A 19,527-nucleotide genomic window follows, 5' to 3' on the forward strand; every position below is an offset into this window, starting at 1 on the left:
CATCAATAAGATAGACAAACCTCAACAGATTTTTTGAGATTTTTATTAGTTTTTGTTATTTTTTAAATAGGTCTATATCGTTTTTATTCATTTTTATTTCAGTTACTTTTGAAACTTCAAGTTATACTAAATCAAAATAATATATGTAGCCTTGGCTGAAATAAAACTAATTTAAGTTTTTGTATATTTTATTTTATTTCAGTTAACAAATCACAAACATATTGCATAATGTATCTGAGAGCCAACCATGTTTCCCTTGCAGTGGAAACGATCTGGTCGGCAGGCAGGAAGAATCCATATTTGCCAGTGTCACGCAACTCAAAAGCAAAGGAATATTTGATGCCACGTTGGTAAGCCCAGTCAACACTTGCACCACTAGCTTGCTCTGAAATAAAACGTACAGGTTACATGTATTTCTGATACCACAACTCTTGATTATTTTCTAGCATGCAGGTTGACACACCACTTAAAGGGACAGTCCACCAAAAAATATAAATTATCATTATTTACTCATCCAAACCTGTATGCATCTTTCTTCTGCAAAACACAAAAGAACATATTTTGAAGAATGTTGGTGATCAAACAGCTTTGGTTCCCATTGACTTTAAAGGGTTAGTTCACACAAAATGAAATTTCTGTAATTTATTACTCACCCTCATGTCGTTCTACACCTGTAAGACCTTCGTTCATCTTCAGAACACAAATTAAGATATTTTTGATGAAATCCGATGGCTCAGTGAGGCCTGCATTGCCAGCAATAACACCTTTTTCAATGCCCAGAAAGCTACTAAAAACATATTTAAAACAGTTCATGTGACTACAGTGGTTCAACCTTAATGTTATGAAGTGACGAGAATACTTTTTGTGCGCCAAAAATAACAAAATAGCGACTTTATTCAACAATATCTAGTGATGGGCGATTTCAAAACACTGCTTCACGAAGCTTCAGAGTATTGAAAGTATTGACTGAGCCATTGGATTTTATCAAAAATATCTTAATTTGTGTTCTGAAGATGAACGAAGGTCTTACGAGTGTAGAACGACATAAGGGTGAGTAATTAGTGACATAATTTTCATTTTTGGGTGAACTAACCCTTTAATTGTATGGGCAAAAAAAAAAAAAAAAAAATAATACTTTTGCTTTGTGAAGAAAAAGATGCATACAAGTTTGTAACAACATGAGGGTAAGTAAATGAATACATTTTCATTTTTGGGTGGACTATCTCTTTAATCTCTCATTTCATGTTTCACAAAATTAACTCATTCTACCATAACAAACGTTAAAAACAATAAATACTGGTAGTATCGTACTCGGTTACTAACGTAACCTCGGTTCCCTGAGATACGGAACGAGTACTGCGTATGGGGAAAGATCTCCTTTTTCCCCGTTACTGAAGCCTTTTTCAATAACGCAGTGTAACTGCATCATCATTGGTTCACTCATAGACAAGTTGTTGAACCAATGACGGTGCGGCATAGCTGCGCGGCCTATGGCGACAAAGCACGCAAATATTCCCGCCGAAATGGGCGGGGTTTAGGGCTATATAAGCAGGTGCTTCGCCATAGGATTTCAGGTCATTCGACTGAAGCGACGACACTGAAGCCGTAGCCTCGTGGCACAGCATGTAATGCAGTACTTGTTCCGTATCTCAGGGAACCGGGGTTACTTTAGTAACCGAGTACGCTCCCTTTCGATACTTCACTCGTACTGCGCATGGGGAACGAATTCAACCGCGCCGTGCCATGGCAGGGAATGACTGGACTTGTCTTGGACACCGCAAGGGAACCAGAGGACAAGTGAGAAAGCCGTCGAACCCTGTTACACTACCAAAAGGGGAGTCAATTCCCAGAGTGGCATGAAGCGGAGCTCGATAGAGGCCGCTGGATGATACCGAGAGGACCCGAGCTTGTAAGGTCGGGATGTCCAAATGATAAAATCTGACAAAAGTGGACGGCGAGGACCAGCCGGCCGCCTCACAGATGTCTTGAATCGAAACTCCACTAGACCAGGCCCAAGAGGAAGCCATTCCTCTAGTGGAGTGGGCTATAATTCATATGGGGCAGTTGAGGTCCATAGAGGAGCAACAAAGAGCAATAGCGTCGACTATCCAACGTGCAAGATGTTGCTTTGAGCCCGAAGACCCTTTGGTGTGGCCGCCAAAGCAGATAAAGATCTGATCAGATTGCCGGAAAGGCTGTGATTGCTCAACATAGGTCCTTAATGCCCTGACGGGGCAGAGCAATTCCAGCTCTCGCTCGTCCGACGAGGGAGGAAGCACCGAGAGGGAAATTACCTGTGCTCTGAATGGAATCGAGAGCACCTTAGGGACGTAGCCATGCCTATGTTTCAAAACGACCTTGGAGTCGTTGGGCCCGAACTCAAGGCATGCAGGGCTCACGGAGAGGGCCTGCAAGTCGCCAACACGCTTAACCGATGCTAGTGCAAGTAGCAGAGCGGTTTTGAGCGTCAGGGGCCTGAGGTCAGCTGAACACAGTGGCTCAAAGGGAGGCCCTTTGAGAGCTCTGAGGACCAAAGAGAGGTCCCAGGTGGGAACGGTGAGAGGACGAGGTGGATTCAATCGCCTAGAACCTCTCAAGAAACGCACCACAAGGTTGTTTCGTCCCACTGACTGGCCAGCGATAGGAGCGTGAAACGCTGCGATGGCTGCTATGTAAACTTTGAGCGTTGAAGGGGTGCGACCCAGTTCTAAATGCTCCTGGAGGAAAGACAGTATCAGAGATATGTCACACTCCACTGGGTCTATGTTGCGTGCAGAACACCAGCCAACAAAGACCGACCATTTCTGGGCGTAGAGGCGTCTCGTGGACGGAGCTCTCGCCTGAGAGATGGTATTCAGCACGTCCCCGGGGAGGTTAGCAGGCTCCCATCGAGGGACCAGAGGTGAGGGAGCCCAGAGTTCTGGCTGGGGATGCCAAATCGTCCTGTTCGCCTGAGAGAGGAGGTCCCGTCTCAGGGGGATCGGCCACGGGGCTTTTGTGGAAAGCCTGAACAGCTCTGAGGACCAAACTTGACTCCTCCAGAGCGGGGCCACCAGGAGGACTCTGTGCTTGTCTTCCCTGATTCGTCTGATGATCTGCGAGATCAGAGCGATCGGGGGAAAAGCGTAAAGGAGGGTGCTGGGCCAGATGTGAGCCAGCGCATCGTCCTCCTTCGAGAAATAAATTGGGCAATGAGAGTTGTCTTCTGAGGCAAAGAGGTCTACCTCTGCCTTCCCGAAGAACTCCCAGATCGTGAGAACCGTCTGGGGGTGGAGCATCCACTCGTCTGAGGGGACATTGCTCCGAGATAGCATTTCTGCTCCCAAGTTTGTTCTCCCGGGTATGCGAGTCGCTCTGAGCGACTGAAACCTCGATAATGCCCATTCCAGAAGGCTGGACGAAAGACCGCCCTGGTGATTTATGTATGACACCACTGTCACACTGTCCGACTGGACTAAGACGTGGCGTCCCGTCAGGTGTGCCTGAAACGCGTGAAGGGCTCGAATCACTGCCAACATCTCGAGGCAGTTGATGTGCAGATCGCTTTCTTCGTGAGACCACGAGCCGAAGGCCGGTCTGCCCTCGCAAAGAGCACCCCAACCTGTGTTGGATGCATCTGTTGAGAGCACTGTCCTTCTGGACACCGCCTGTAGGGGTACACCTTGACTGAACCATACAGGGTTCATCCAGGGTTTCAGAGCTGTCAAACAGGCCTGATTGACCCTGAGACACAGGCGGCTGTGCCGCCAGGCGTGACGAGGGACCCGGAACTTCAACCAGTATTGCAGAGGCCGTATCCGCAGAAGGCCGAGCTGCAGAGCCGGGAAGGTGGAAGACATCAGCCCTAGCATCCTCTGGAAGAACTTCAGAGGGAGATAGGCTCTGTTCCTGACCGATGCCGCGAGCTGCTGAATGGCCAGAGCGCGCTCTGGCGAGACTACAGCCGTCATACAGGCTGATTCGAAGACTGCACCCAGGAACGTTATGCGTTGGCTGGGGAGCAGTGAGCTCTTGGCAAAGTTGACCCTAAGACCCAGGCACTCCATGTGGCTGAGTAGCATGGATCTGTGATGCTCCAGCTCGGCTCGTGACTGGGCTAGGATGAGCCAGTCGTCGAGATAATTGAGAACCCGGATTCCCAACTGTCTCATTGGGGAAAGCGCCGCGTTCATGCACTTGGTAAAAGTGCGAGGAGCTAGGGACAGCCTGAATGGAAGGACCATATATTGGTAAGCCACACCCTCGAATGCGAATCTCAAGAATCGCCTGTGATGGGGGGCTATCTGGATGTGAAAGTATGCTTCTTTCAGGTCCAGCAAGCAGAACCAGTCCCCGGGGCAAACCTGCGTGAGGATCTGCTTCAGCGTTAACATCTTGAACTTCCGTCTCATGAGGGAGAGGTTCAAGAGCCTGAGATCTAAGATGGGTCTGAGACCGCCATCTTTCTTGGGGACTAGAAAATAATGGCTGTAGAACCCCGAATTGCTCTCTGAGGGGGAAACTATTTCTATAGCTCCTTTCCTCAGAAGAGACGTGACTTCGGCTCGGAAGACATGAGTGTCGTCCGTATTGACTGAAGTCTGAAGCACCCCGCTGAAGCACGGGGGCCTTTGGGCGAACTGAAGCGAGTAGCCTCGACTTACAGTCCCCAAGACCCAGCTTGACACTCCGGGGATGGCCTGCCAGGCCTCGGCCCGCGTGACAAGGGGTTGAATGGCATCGGATGACGGGGCTGCCGATCGGGGGCCCGTACACCGGAGAGGCTTGCATCGATGCCAGACTCATCCAGAGAATGGAGGAGTTTCGGCTGAAACACCTGGAGAATCGCCATGGTGTGTAGCGCTGAGGCAGCCTGGCCCGCGGACATGTAAGCTCTGCCAGCCAGGGCAGAGGTGGTCCTGCAGGGTTTGGATGGACCTCTTCGTCTTCCAGACCACAGCCGCGGGGGGACAGAGGTGAGCCGCTACTGCTTCGTCCAGGGGCGGTAGATGCTCGTAACCCTTCTCTTTAGAGCCATCCACAGAGGTGAGGGCTGAATAATGTGTAGTACGTAGGCGGGCAGAATACGGGGCGCACCACGACTTCGTCAGCTCGTCATGAACCTCTGGGAAAAACGGGGCAGAGCGTTGGCGAGGGGCCTGGCGGTGACCCGGCAGGAACCACTCATCGAGCCTGCTCCGTGATGGCTCCTCTGGTGGAGCCCATTCGAGGTCCAAATCCTCCACTGCCTTCGAGAGGATGCGGAAGAGCTCGGCATCCATACCCGGCTTACAGTCAATGGGCTCCAGCGAGGGAAGGCGGGCGGGGTCCTCTGAATCACCGGCCCATCCTTCAGCTTCAGAGGCCGCGAGAGACATGGAGTCATCAAGCGGCTCGTCCTCAGAACCGCCGAAGGAGACGAGGTCACTCGCTTCTGCCGAGGGACGCAGCTCAGGGCGGGAGAACAGGACGGGGGACTGCTCTCTCGAGGGAGAGGGTGAGGCAAGCGGGGGCTGAGCCGGCGTGATCTCATCCAACTCCGTGCGCTGGGCCACTCTGCCCCACTGTCTCTTCCTAGCCGGCTCACGGGAGGAAGAAGACGGGAGGGCGCGAGCGGCGGGACCGCCTTCACTGAAGAAGGCGATCCGCGAGCGCAGAGAGGCGAGACTCATGTTCTCGCAGTGAGAACATGAGGTCCCGGTGAGCGCAGCCTCTGCGTGGGGTCTGCCCAGGCAGCCGACGCACTCACCGTGCCCGTCGTCGTCGTCGGGGCTCTGCATGTGCCACAAGAGTGGCGCGGCATTTGCAGCAACACCGCCGTTTGAGGGGCTCTTTTAGAGCGGTATGAACCGCTAGGAAAAGCTCTTTTAGAGCGGCAATAAACCGCAGGAAAATACTCTTTTAGGCGCGCCGGATGGCGGCAGGAGACGGGCTGGCAGGCGGCCGGAAGCGGGAAGCGGGCGGCTCGAGACGGCGCTCGAAGCAGCAGTCAACGAGGGTGCCGGCGCTTCTTCATCGGCGAGCTCAGCAGTCCGCTGTGGGAGCCTCTTCCATGGCGGCGAGAGCTTCTTTCCAGGCAAGCTTCTTCCAGGCGACGAAGGCTTCAGCCGGAGATCAGGGAGTAGTGATGTGAAGTCGTCACTGAAGGAGAGAGAACTGAAATCCTATGGCGAAGCGCCTGCTTATATAGCACTAAACCCCGCCCATTTCAGCGGGAATATTTGCACGCTTTGTCGCCATAGGCCGCGGAGCTATGCCGCGCCGTCATTGGTTCAACAACTTGTCTATGAGTGAACCAATGACGATGCAGTTACACTGCGTTATTGAAAAAGGCTTCAGTAACGGGGAAAAAGGAGACCTTTCCCCATACGCAGTACGAGTGAAGTATCGAAAGGGAACTTGGTTATTATACAGAAATCATAATTCCTTTTCAAAACAAGAATGACATTACCATGTATCACAGGCCTTTCTGTATGTTACAAGCATAAATCTCACATTTTGTGATATTATTCAGTATGCTTTACTTGTGGACGATAAACAAAAAGAAGTTTTCTAGATCTTGAATATTCTTCAGTAAGTAATGATGGTACAAATCAAGCACATTTGTGTCTAATTCAGCTTAATTTTCTATTAAGTTTTTTTAAACAAATTTAAATAACGTAAACCAATGACAAAACTATGCATAGTTTAGTCTACAGACAAATGTGTACTACACAAGGTAATGAGAAATCCATGTAATCGACTGTAAACAAACTGTACAACATAGGCCATGTCTTAGTAAGTGGTTAAAATAGATCCACAATCCACTTACCGATGGTGTGGAAGATACTTCCAACTTTATAAATGGTGCCATGCCAAGAATTGAGGGCTTTGTTTGCTTGTGTGGCCACATCATGCTAGAATAGACGCATAAAAACTTGTCAGTGTGAGATCATGTAAAACAAACACGATTCAGAGGTTTATGGATGTAGATTTCTTAACCAGTTCAGGCTGGTCAGGAGCGTTTGTGCCGCTGTAGGCATAGGGATACATTAAGAGCTGGGAGTAAGCATGGAGGGTCATGAAGGATTTGAAGTTGCCGTGGCTCGTGATGAAGTCCGCAATGTTTTTCACTTCAATCTCGGATTGAGCAGAAGGACCGCGATAGTCTTCCCTGCAGGGGTCATCGCTTCCTCCAGGACCTGGAGAAAATGTAGAGACATTTAAAAAGGCAAAGTCGTTTGAATCTGTTTCAACAAGAGAAAACGACAGTATGAACATACCACTAAATTCAGCATCCCAGTTTCTGTTGAGGTCAACACCAGGGCAGTTGGGGTTAGAGGTCACAGACCGACTCTTACGCCACAAACGATGAAATGGCTGAGGTAATGTTAATTAGTAATGGCATTATAAATGCTTCTAAACATGTATTTATGCTTTACGCAAACAATGAATGACTGCTTACACGGGGAGAGATGTGGGAGAAGACATATCCATCAGGATTGGCAACAATCATCAGGAAAATATCCAATTTACTAAGGATACTGGGCACAGGGGCACGGTTTTGCTTAAAGTCTGTGGCAATCTAGAAAGTCAGAAGAATCAGATTAGAATATTAAAAAGATATTTTATAGCTTTGTTATATAGACTTTAATCCTCAGAAGAACAATTTTTTCTCTTTCATATTTGGTTGTATCTGTGTTCTAAGTTCTACACCATTTTCTGGTTCCTTGAGACTATTTTAGTAAATTGCTACTCTGTACTCATTTTGTCACAACATTGGTCCATTATTCAAACACAAAAAAACAACACTAAACAAAACTAAAAATCTTTTGAATGCTGCTATAAACTAGTTTCTGAGTTGATTGCTGATGCACATGAGCTCCATTTACAGAAAATAAAAATAAAATAAAATAAAATAAAATAAAATAAAAAAAGATCTTGCTAAAAAGTTAATTACTGCTGCACATACAAAAAGAAAAATTTAATTAAAATAAAATATCTTGCTAAATAGGTAATTGCTGCTGCACAAACAAAATAAAATAAAATAAAAATAAAAAAAGACAATAAAAGATTTTGCTAAAAATATTTAATTGTTGCTGCACAACCTCCATTTGCAGAAAATAAGTAATAAAATAAAATTAAATATCTTGCTAAAAAGTTAATTGCTGCTGCACTTAAAAAAAAAAGAAATAAAAATAATAAAATATATCGCTAAACAGTTCATTGCTGCTGCATATACAAAAAACTAAAATAAAATAAATATCTTTGTAAAAATAATCATAATCCATTTAATCCATTATTTAAGGGAGCTCATGTGCAATGGCAAGTGAACTAAAACAATATAAATGTGCTGGCACATATAATCCTTGTTGTCAGGAAAGAAAAATATAGTCTTACATTCTTATAATTACCACAATAGTTTAATGAAACAAGAAAATAGCTCTGAATGTACCATGACAAACAGACTCAACCGAACACTAAAGATGTAATTCTTCTGCAAACTCACTCACCCTGTCAGCAATCCACACTGCTGAGGCATGAGAAACCCACTCCCTGGCATGGATTCCAGCATCAATCCAGATTGCAGGCCTTTTCTCTCCACCAGTGCTGAACTGGACGCATTGAAAATATATAACAAATCAGATAAATATACAGATATGTACATAAATATCAATCTGTAATCTGTGTTTATGATCACATAATCTGTTTACCTTCAGGGCATACATGGAACGGTTCTCATAAGTGCTTCCAATCTTCACTTTAGAGATCAGGTTAGGGTGACTCGCAACAAGGGTGTCCATAAAACTGTAAATCTGAAGTGAATAAAAACATTTAGATGTTTTGTTTAAGTTTTAAATGCATGATATCTTGCATATAAATATGGTTGTGCAAGCCCTTTTGCTCAAGTCAGCGCATGTACTTACAGTCTCCAGGTTGTGATAAGCAGCAAAGTTGAAGCTCTTGGTCTTGTATTTAATCTCTGCATTACTAACCATTTCTGCTCTCTCCCTGTCCAAAAGTTCCTGAGACACAGTAAAACTTGTGTATTACAATTTCTTTACTGAAAATACACAAGACTTCCTTAACTATTGGAATTTATAGGTCTATAATCAATTACTGATTTTCCTCATCAAAATTGTGCAAGAGTAACAATCAAATTTTTTTTTTTTTTGTAAATAACTCACCTGCACATTGTTTATCATGACAGCGAAAGTGATGTTGTTTTCCCTGAGGAAGTCTTTGACGGCACACAGACTGGTGTTAGGTACACGGAAATCAACAGGCCGTTCAGTAGAGAAGCCACGGGTCCAGAAATCCAGCTATAGGGTCACATAATATATATTTTCATGTCATATTGCCTATATGTGGTCATTTGAATGCTAAAATACACCGATCAGGCATTACATTATGAGCACTGACAGGTGAAGTGAACAACGATTATCTCTTCATCACGGCACCTGTTAGTGGGTGGGATATATTAGGCAGCAAGTCAACATTTTGTCCTCAAAGTTGATGTGTTAGAGCAGTGAATCTCAACCTTTTTTGAGTAATGGACCCCCATCATATTTGGAGCCATCCTCAAGGACCCCAGAATAAAATTGGCTCATTGGTATCATTAATGTCTTTGTGATGACCAAATGCAATCATGTATAATTTACTACTACGTTAGTTGACTTGTCCTATATTTAGTCATATAGTCAGTTATATTATACATATATTATCTTCTTCTTTTATGGGAACATGTCAAATGTCAAAATATACAAAAATTCTTATTCAGATATTTTATAAGGACCCCCTGGCATTCTGTCAAGGACCACTAGGGGTCCATGGACCCCTGGTTGAGAAACACTGCGTTAGAGGAAGGAAAAATGGGCAAGCGTAAGGTTTTGAGAGAGTTTGACAAGAGACAAATTGTGATGGCTATAGATGGGTCAGAGCATCTCCAAAACTGCAGCTCTTTTGTGGTGTTCCCAGTCTGCAGTGGTCAGCATCTATCAAAAGTGGTTCAGCGTGATGCACGTAGGGAGCGAAGGCTGGCCTGTGTGGCCAAATTGCGTCGCTTACCTGGGGAACACATGGCACCACGATGCACTATGGGAAGAAGGCAAGCTGGCGGAGGCAGTGTGATGCTTTGGGCAATGTTCTGCTGGGAAACCTTGGGTCCTGCCATCCATGTGGATGTTACTTTGACACGTACCTAAGCATTGTTGCAGACCATGTACACCCTTTCATGGAAATGGTTATTCCCTGGTGGCTGTGGCCTCATTCAGCAGGATAATGTGCCCTGCCACAAAGCAAAAATGGTTCAGGAATGTTTTGAGGAGCACAACAATGAGTTTGAGGTGTTGACTTGGCCTCCAAATTCCCCAGATCTCAATCCAGTCGAGCATCTGTGGGATGTGCTGAACAACCAAGTCCGATCCATGGAGGCCCCACCTCGCAACTTACAGGACTTAAAGGATCTGCTGCTAACATCTTGGTGCCAGATACCACAGCACACCTTCAGGGGTCTAGTGGAGTCCATGCCTGGATGGGTCAGGGCTGTTTTGGCAGCAAAAGGGGGACCAACACAATATTAGGAAGGTGGTCAATGTTATGCCTGATCGATGTATGTCAGCAGGGATTTAACAAGTAAAGAACATCATACCCCCCAATCCACATTCTTCTCCAGCTCCTTCAAAACCTGAATGTGGTCTTCAGATTCTGCCTGGATTCTGAGAACTTGGTCTCTATTAAGAATAAAAAAGATAATTAGGACATTCTTCACAGGAAACAAGGCTTTTCAATAAGTATCTGAACTTACCCATTAAAGAGCTCCTCGCAGTGAACTGCGGCCAGTAGCGCAAAGACAGTTAGATAGAGTCTCATGTTCTCTGGGAATAATCTCTACTGTTGGTCTCTTTCATGGATTGCTGCTCTTATACACTCAGAGACACATGTTGAGAAATATCAGTGCTGAAGCAGGTTAATATTCTACTAATGTTCTACTTCGCCATCTTTGAGTCTGTCCTGTGCTCATTTATACCTGTCTGGTTTGGTTCAGCTGCCAAATCAGACATCAGGAGACTACAACATACAGTTAAGGATGACTGAGAAGATCTTTACACCTCCAGAGTGAGAAAAAGGGCTTCTTTGAACCCCAAACACCCAGCTGACCTTTTCTTTGAACTGTTACCCTCTGGCCGGCCCTACAGAACACCAGAACAGCTAGACACAAGAACAGTTTTCTACTCAGGCTATATTCAGTCTGAACAGTTAAAACTCTTGTATACATTGTCTATCATAACTGTCCATTTGTACATAACAACTCAAAATAACCAAGATAACAGTTCAGAGTCTTCTACTTCTACTTCTACTATAATGCCTGATGAGTTTGGAAAACACCTGAGAAGAGATCAGAGACCATTTCTTCATACAAAATCTCTCCAGATCCTTCAGATTTTCAGCTTCTCCTCTTTACCCACTCATTTTTCGATAGGGTTCAGGGACTGGGACGGCCTTGGCAGAAGCTTTATTTTTGTGTTGATTTTGATGTTTGTTTTGGATCATTGTCCTGATGGAACATCCAACCACAGCCCAGATTTCTAGCAGAGGAGGTCAGTTTTTTTTTTTTTTTTACCTGTTTATGTTTAATAGAATCCATGATACCATGAATCTGAACAAGATGTCCAGGTCCTCCAGCAAAAAATTAGGCCTGCAACATTAATGATCCAGCGTTATATTTAACCGTAGGCATGGGGTACTTTTTATACCTGTTTGCACCAAACCCATCTGGTGGGGTTGCTGCCAAAAGGCTTTTTTTGTTTGTTTGTTTTGTTTCATCTGACCAGAGAATCAGGTCCATTTTGAAGTTCCAGTCTTGTCTGACAACTGAATATGCTGTAGGATTTTTCTTGAAACCCTGCCGTTTGATAATTTTTTTTAGGCTTTCTGACCCCAAGACTCAGCTAATTTCTGCAATTCTCCAGCTCAGATCCAAGTCAAAATATGTCATTTTGGTGATCAAAGATGATTTTTAAGGGATAAAATAATTGACTACAGGGGGACTTCAAGGGAATTTGGACTTCGTATTTCCACATATTTAAACTACCGTGAAACAAGAAGTCATGGCTGGACAATTTCATTTTCCCTGTCTCCCTGGTGTGCTAAAAATTTTTTTAAATATGAATGGGAATTTACTTCAGAGATATTTTACTCATAAGATTTTCTAGGGGTGCCAATAATTGTGGCCAACATGCATTGGAGAAAAACATTTATTTCATAATGTGAGTTTCCCCCCATTTTCAATTGTTTTATCTTGTGCATTTTCTGATTGAAAGATCAAAAGGAATAATGCAGATTTATTTTTCACCGCATGGTCAGATGAAGCAAAAATAGCTTTTTTTTAGCAGCAAACACTCAAGATGGGTTTGGTGCACACAGGGGTAAAAAGTTCCCCATGTGTACAATGAAATATACTGCTGTATCTTTAATGTTGTTGGCCTATTTTCCTGCTGGAGGTCCTGCACATCTTGATCAGATACATTGAATCATGGATTCTATCAAATACAAACAGATAAAAAATCAAAACCTGAACGCTTCTGCTAGAAATCCAATAATGGGCCGTGGTTGGATCTTCCATCAGGACAGTGATCCAAAACAAACATCAAAACCAACACAAAAATGGGTCACTGAACACAAAACCATTTTCTGCCACGGCCGTCCCAGTCCCCTGACCTGAACCCTAAAGAAAATGAGTGAAGTAAACTGAATAGAAGAAGCACCAGCATGGAGCTGGAATCTGAAGGATCTGGAGAGATTCTGTATGAAGGAATGGTCTCTGATCTCTTGTCAGGTGTTCTCCAAACTCATCATGCATTATAGGTGAAGACTCAGAGCCGTTATCTTGGGAAAAGGAGGTTGCAAAAAGTATTGAATAAAAGGGTGAGCAGTGTGTATTAGAGAAAAACATTTCTCTCATAATGAGATTTTCCCCCCATTTAAAATTATTAGTCTCCAATGAAATGTTGGATTTTTGTAGATTTTTTAAATAAAAGATCAAAAGTATTAACGATGCAGATTCATTTTCACAGCCTTCTTTGGTATGAATAATTTTGAGCACGACTTATAAGTATATATATATATATATATATATATAAATAAGTATATATATATATATATATATAGTACAATTGCGTTGCTTTGTTTCTCAGTGACTCCAAAATGAAAAAAAATAAGTGGAAAAGTTTAAACTCACGTGGTGAAATCCACTGTATAATGCAAGATAGGCTACACACTCACAGTCTTGATGGTCAGAGCTGCTCATGTTGAGGGTCATAATGAGAAATTATCTGTGGTCTGTAAAAGTCATGTTCAAATACCAATTCCTAGTCTCTAACTTTTATATTTTTCAGTTGGGTTTTCTACATTAAATATGATTGACGATAGCATTGACAATTAAATGTTATATTAGCCTTTAGAAGTCACGCCTAGCTTTATGAAAACGAAGTACTATGAGATATAGCAAACAAGCATGTGGCACAACAGGGTTTCCTGTAGAAAAAAAATAACTTTGTATAATAATACTCGGTCCTGGGCATTTAAAATTATTAAAGATAATTTTCACAGTTGTAATCATTTCAGTAATTAACTACTTAGTGCACGAAATAAGTCATTTTAAAGTGTGTGAAATTTCCACACACAAAAAAGTGGGCGGAGTCTTACCTCGGACGTGACGATTCAAATCACATGACGCCTCTACTATCCTTGTCAGCTGACGTCTGACGGAACTTAGTGCTGCAGCATATTTCTAACTAATATAGCTAAAGTAGTTAATAGTTCAGATTAGTAGTTTTAAAGTTATTATTTTTCAATCGTTCCCGTGACAAATCCCTCTTCAAATCGCAGTCAGTGCCTTAAAAACAGCTTAAAACATGGCGCTCAGCGATGCCGCGGTACAGAAACAGGTGAGAACCAGTTAACAAGTTTATAAACTACTTTTAGAAGTTATCTTTTTAACTTAACTGTTATATTTCATATCAGCTAAAGTATAGAAATCTCATAACTTTTAAAAAGAAACAAATCCCGCGGTTTTGAACTGGTATTCAGTCGTATTATTGTCGTAAACAAGTATTTTTCATTTATATATTGTCTTTTGTATGTTATGATTGAGGGGTTTTGAAAGGCGCCTATAAATAAAATGCATTATTATTTATTATTTTATCTTGTAGCTAGACATCCATTCACTTTGAGGAGAGCAAATGCACTTTTTTAAATCTAGATTTTATGAATTATTATTTAATGCTGTGAATTATTATGCCAAAAGAGGAAATCTCCAGCTCCATGGACTTTCCCAGCAGCACTGAGTTAACACTTCTTTCAGTCTCGTTTCCCCATCAGTTTTTACCATTTATTTCATAACATAAGCTTAATAAAGGATCAGTGGAGCTTGGGAATTTCTTACATTGTAATTTAACCTTGCTTTGCTCTTTTATTGACACTGATTTCATTGCATCTCTCCAGATCAAACACATGATGGCCTTTATTGAGCAGGAAGCCAATGAGAAGGCAGAAGAAATTGATGCAAAGGTAACATAAATGCAATGATAAGTATAAGTGCATCGAATTTGTCTAGACTAGAGCATTATATCATCTATTAACTTTCCTTAAGAATCTGCTTTAAGTAATGTGTATTGTGGCTTGCAGGCAGAAGAAGAGTTTAATATCGAAAAGGGACGACTGGTACAGACTCAAAGGCTGAAGATAATGGAGTACTATGAGAAGAAAGAGAAACAGATTGAACAACAGAAGAAAATGTGAGTTTAAGTTCTTTAAATGTGTAACGTCGAGTCCTTCGTTGGTGTATTTAATAATGTGTCCATTCAAATCCACAGCCAGATGTCGAATTTGTTGAACCAGGCAAGACTGAAGGTGCTCAAAGCCCGTGATGACATGATTAAGGTATGATGAATGATGATGTGATTTTGACATTTATAGTAAGTCTATACTTTTTTTTTTTTTTAAAGAATTACAAGAAATCGATTTTTTTTCTTCATCTTCCTCATGTGATTCTTTGCAGGATCTCCTAAACGATGCAAAGCTACAGTTGGCCAACATTGCCAAAGACCCAAATCAGTACCCAACTCTGCTGGAGGGGCTGGTGTTACAGGTCAGCTGATGGTCCTGTTAGCAATGCTAGCTTTTTTTTTTTTTTTTTTTTATAGTTTTTAAAGTCGATTATATCAACTTACAGCAGCCATATCATACTTTTTTATTATTATTATTATTAGTATTATTATTATTTCTGCGCTACTGAGAAACTGTTGGGTGTTGATGGTCAGTTGACAGACATATCTATCTATCTATGTATCTATGTATATATATATATATATATATATATATATATATATATATATATATATATATATAAGAAGCAATCAATATATAGGGTTTATTAATTTATATATTAATTGATTCTTAATTTATTAGTTTTATTAGTTACAGGCTTTGAGCATAGTACTCTTATTATTTTTTATTAATTTAGTCTTATCATATCATATATTTTACATGTAGTTATATCATATGTGTCAGGGTTATTATTGTTATTAAAAAATAAAACTTTAAAACAAAATAAACTAAATAAAATAAACATTAACTTAAAAAAAATGTTTTTTTTTATATTTTACTTATCAAATTAATTTTATAAAACTAATATAAACTTATTTCCTCAAATAGTTAAGGCAACATTTCTCATTTTCATTTGGAAAATAACTAAAACTACATAAACCAAAACTTAAAAACTAATAAAAATGACAAAATTACTACAATTTTAACTTGAAATAAAATAAAAACATAAAATTTATATATATAATATATATATATATATATATATATATATATATATTTTTTTTTTTTTTTTTATATATATTTTTTTTTTAAATATTCTAATTCAAAATATTAGTAAAAACTATAATAGTATAACAATACTTATTTGTCAAATCTAAGTTTATTCAGACACCTCGAACATTTCATTCATTAATACAGTTTATTCACTATAGTTTAAAACAATGGTAATAAAATATGACAAGATCTCAAAGTTAAACTGTGTCAGAAAAAAAAAAATCTTAATTATGTCAGATAACACTTAAGCAAAACATGGTCAGGTCAAAGTGTCTGAATAATTTTTGGCTCCAAATTTTTATTAATTTTACTGGTAGTCCACTGTATGTATGGGTATAATATGTCACAGTTTATTTTGCTATCCTCACTTACATAAATGAACTATAGTGTCCTGCACCCACTAGTAAAAATATATCAAAAATGTCTGAATAATTTTTGGTTTGACTGTATTTATTCTTATTCTTATTACTAATATAATATAATAATATAATAAATTAGTATTTTATTAACTTTTCTTTTTGTTTCGGCAGGGATTTTATCAGCTGCTGGAGCCCAAGGTTATAATCCGGTGCAGAAAGGAAGATGTAGCGACGGTTCAGGTGAGCTCTGTTCCCTGTCAATCCATTTACATAATATTTTACAATGTGCATATCAGCTATACAAACCATTTTTGGAGAGGTTGATATACCTGTTCATTCTAGGCAGCTGTTCAGAAAAACATCCCCATCTACAAAGAGGCTGTAAAGTGTAATATTGAGGTGCACATCGACGAAAACAAGTTCCTGTCCCCTGACATGTAAGATCACTTCTACACTCAGTGTTGTTTGAACAATTTGAGAATATATAAATGAGCCTTTTCTCTGTTGATGCTTGGCATTCTCAGTTCAGGAGGTGTTGAAGTCTATAACGCTGATGGAAAGATCAAGGTGTCCAACACGCTGGAAAGCAGACTAGATCTTCTAGCGCAACAGGTAGAGAAAAGTCACATTTTAGAACAGGAATAAACGGTATAAAAGCTTGTTTTTATGAACGTCCTCATTCTTTTCTTCTTCTTTCACAGATGATGCCTGAAATCAGAGTGACTCTGTTTGGTGCCAACCAAAACCGCAAGTTTATGGATTAATGGACTGTTACAAACACACTTTAGTGGTAGTTGGGAGAATTCAGAAAACATGCTGATGAGGAGGTCTGATGGGAAGTTTTATTTTATTTTTTAAGGTCACTTTGTGGATTTTCTGAAGTGAAAAACTATTCTTGTTGCATTTCTGGATATTTAATTCATCATGTTCCAGCATTTTATTGTCATGCTCTCTTTCTTGTGTGTGTTCCTCTTGGAAAACAAGCCCAAAGAAAGGCTTTGAAATTGAAAGGCTTATCATGTGTGCTTGTGTTACCTTATACCTCTCCTCTGAGTGTTTATTTAGCGCTTTCTGTTTAAATATCATGTCACCGGTAGGGAAAGTGGACTCCTGACATCTTATCTCAAGCTGTTTGAACAAAGAGCTATAAGCACTCAGGAATTTACATTGTTATTGCCTTGAATGTTGTTAGCTAAGCTAGCAGCCTAACAGGTTTTCCCTGGAAAAGGGACATCCTTATTTTTAATGTCTTAAAAACATGGATGCCTCTGTGGTTTTGTGTGTATTTTCATTTGTAGTTCAATTTCATTCTACTACAGATAAATAAATCAAATATATTTTATTTATATTCTGAAGCATTTCTGTTGCCCGTTACAATATAAACAAAGCATTGCTTGTTGGTTACACTTTATCCACCGTACAGGAAAGAAATCAAGTCGTACATCTGACAGAGGCTTACAGATAATGCCACATATACCTCAAACATTAAAAACACACTGCCCTCTTGTGGAAGTCAAACATATGAGATGCAAATTAGCATCAGTTGTGGTGTACAAACACTGTTTTGCATAATCAAATGTCTTCAGACCATGTTTTCAAAAGGACTTTAAAGTACAAAGGCTCTTCAATGAACAGATTAAATAGCAGAGACCCAGTCTTGCATATTTAAAATGTACAGATTGCATGTTGCTTATCACAATTATTTAGTATAACACAGTATGAATATGAAGCCTCTAAGATTTTTTTTCTTATCAAAAATCAGGTCTTGCCTTCCAAGGAATAAGCCTCTATAAACTTGTTGTTATTATTAAAATACTGTATTTTAAATTGGAAGGTATTCATTTTTCACTCAAAAAAAAAAATTTGCACTCAAAATTAAACTATTCATGATCTCATTTCTCTGTATACTTTTCACTGTATTCTTTTCTACTGAATGTGAAAAATATATATAAAATTAAAGTAATTATATATATATATATATATATATATATATATATATATATATATATATATATATATATATATACACAGTGTTGGGGGTAACACATTACAAGTAACTTTGAGTAATGACAGTTGCGTAATCAGATTACTTTTTTTCAAGTAACTAAACAAAAATGACTTTAGATAAACATCACATTTGTGATCAGCCTGAAATGTATTCATTTCACTTTTGGTGTGAAAGGGCCTTTACATATGCCCAAAAATAGAACTTTTTTGTTATTAAAGAACAAACAAGCAAGCCTAGCCCAAGTGAGAAAAAGTAACTCAAGAGTAATTTAACACATTACTTTCCATAAAAAGTAACTAAGTAGTGCAATTAGTTACTTTTTTAGGGAGTAACGCAATATTGTAATGCATTACTTTACTAGTTACTTGAAAAAGTAATCAGATTACGTAACTTGCATTCTCGTCATGTGTTACCACCAACACTAATATATATATATATATATACAGTATATATGGTTTAAAAGCCACTGGTAATTTATATTACGTTTTGTTATTTCATTTTAGTGAAAAACTTGAGTGGCAAGGATAAGGCTTTGAGCATTTTAATTTATTGCGCACTCAACAAAATAATTTAAAGAAGCATTAAAAAAAATATCAAGCCGACATTATATAGCCTACAAGGAATTTTGTCCCTTAGAGGAACATGTAACAGGAAGACAAGGCCTCCAGAGCGAAACCCAACAGTCTCTTCAGATATAGAGACTGAGATTTACTGAGAGACGAGAATTAAAACAGCAACCAGATTAGGTCAGCCGACCCTGCACATAGCTTCTGAGTATTTTTTTTGCTGTTTAAAGAATTAGTTCACCCAAAAAAAGGAAAATTCTGTCATTAATTACTCACCTTCATGTCGTTCTACACCCGTAAGACCTTTGTTCATCTTCGGGAACACAAATTAAGATATTTTTGATAAAATCTGATGGCTCAGTGAGGCCTCCATTGCCAGCAAGATAATTAACACTTTCAATGTCCAGAAAGCTACTAAATATTTAAAACCGTTCATGTGACTACAGTGGTTCAACCTTAATGTTATGAAGCGACGAGAATACTTTTTGTGCGCCAAAAAAACAAAATAACGACTTTATTCAACAATATCTAGTGATGGGCGATTTTAAAACACTGCTTCATGAAGCTTTACAAATATTTTGTTTTTTTGTTTTGTTCGGAGCGTGAAAGTCACGTGATTTCAGTAAACGAGGCTTTGTTACGTCATAAGTGTTTCAAAATTTCAATGGTTCACCACTGGGGGGTGTGACTTTGGCAGTTTGATATGCTTCGAACCACTGATTCGAAACAAAATATTGGTAAAGCTTTGAAGCTT

The 19,527-nt window shown here is 40.3% G+C and overlaps 2 protein-coding genes across 2 annotated transcripts; one reads left to right on the forward strand and one right to left on the reverse strand.

Moving 5' to 3' along the window:
- Positions 1 to 170: 170 nt before the first annotated feature.
- Positions 171 to 11,292, reverse strand: LOC125247074 (carboxypeptidase A2-like). Its single transcript, XM_048158244.1, has 11 exons — positions 10,766 to 11,292; positions 10,610 to 10,691; positions 9,147 to 9,281; positions 8,886 to 8,984; positions 8,673 to 8,774; positions 8,472 to 8,573; positions 7,424 to 7,543; positions 7,242 to 7,338; positions 6,961 to 7,160; positions 6,791 to 6,875; positions 171 to 385 (listed from the first exon to the last, which is right to left on the reverse strand). Exons 1-11 carry the CDS (start codon positions 10,828 to 10,830, stop codon positions 189 to 191), a joined length of 1,284 nt encoding a protein of 427 aa, XP_048014201.1. The 5' UTR covers positions 10,831 to 11,292; the 3' UTR covers positions 171 to 188.
- Positions 11,293 to 13,649: 2,357 nt separating this feature from the next.
- Positions 13,650 to 17,545, forward strand: atp6v1e1a (ATPase H+ transporting V1 subunit E1a). Its single transcript, XM_048158245.1, has 9 exons — positions 13,650 to 13,907; positions 14,464 to 14,529; positions 14,647 to 14,756; positions 14,835 to 14,901; positions 15,020 to 15,109; positions 16,371 to 16,439; positions 16,542 to 16,636; positions 16,724 to 16,811; positions 16,901 to 17,545. Exons 1-9 carry the CDS (start codon positions 13,875 to 13,877, stop codon positions 16,961 to 16,963), a joined length of 681 nt encoding a protein of 226 aa, XP_048014202.1. The 5' UTR covers positions 13,650 to 13,874; the 3' UTR covers positions 16,964 to 17,545.
- Positions 17,546 to 19,527: the final 1,982 nt, after the last annotated feature.

This window comes from Megalobrama amblycephala, linkage group LG15 (assembly GCF_018812025.1).
Source record: "Megalobrama amblycephala isolate DHTTF-2021 linkage group LG15, ASM1881202v1, whole genome shotgun sequence".
In the NCBI taxonomy this organism is placed as follows: Eukaryota; Metazoa; Chordata; class Actinopteri; order Cypriniformes; family Xenocyprididae; genus Megalobrama; species Megalobrama amblycephala.

Coding starts and splice junctions, on each gene's coding strand:
- LOC125247074 (XM_048158244.1), bottom strand. CDS start 10,830: ATGAGACTCTATCTAACTGTCTTTGCGCTACTGGCCGCAGTTCACTGC. Junction 8,574..8,672: donor GTTCCATGTATGCCCTGAAG/GTAAACAGATTA, acceptor CAATGCGTCCAG/TTCAGCACTGGTGGAGAGAA. Junction 386..6,790: donor AAGTATCTTCCACACCATCG/GTAAGTGGATTG, acceptor GTTTTATTTCAG/AGCAAGCTAGTGGTGCAAGT.
- atp6v1e1a (XM_048158245.1), top strand. CDS start 13,875: ATGGCGCTCAGCGATGCCGCGGTACAGAAACAG. Junction 14,902..15,019: donor CCCGTGATGACATGATTAAG/GTATGATGAATG, acceptor GATTCTTTGCAG/GATCTCCTAAACGATGCAAA. Junction 16,637..16,723: donor AAGTTCCTGTCCCCTGACAT/GTAAGATCACTT, acceptor TGGCATTCTCAG/TTCAGGAGGTGTTGAAGTCT.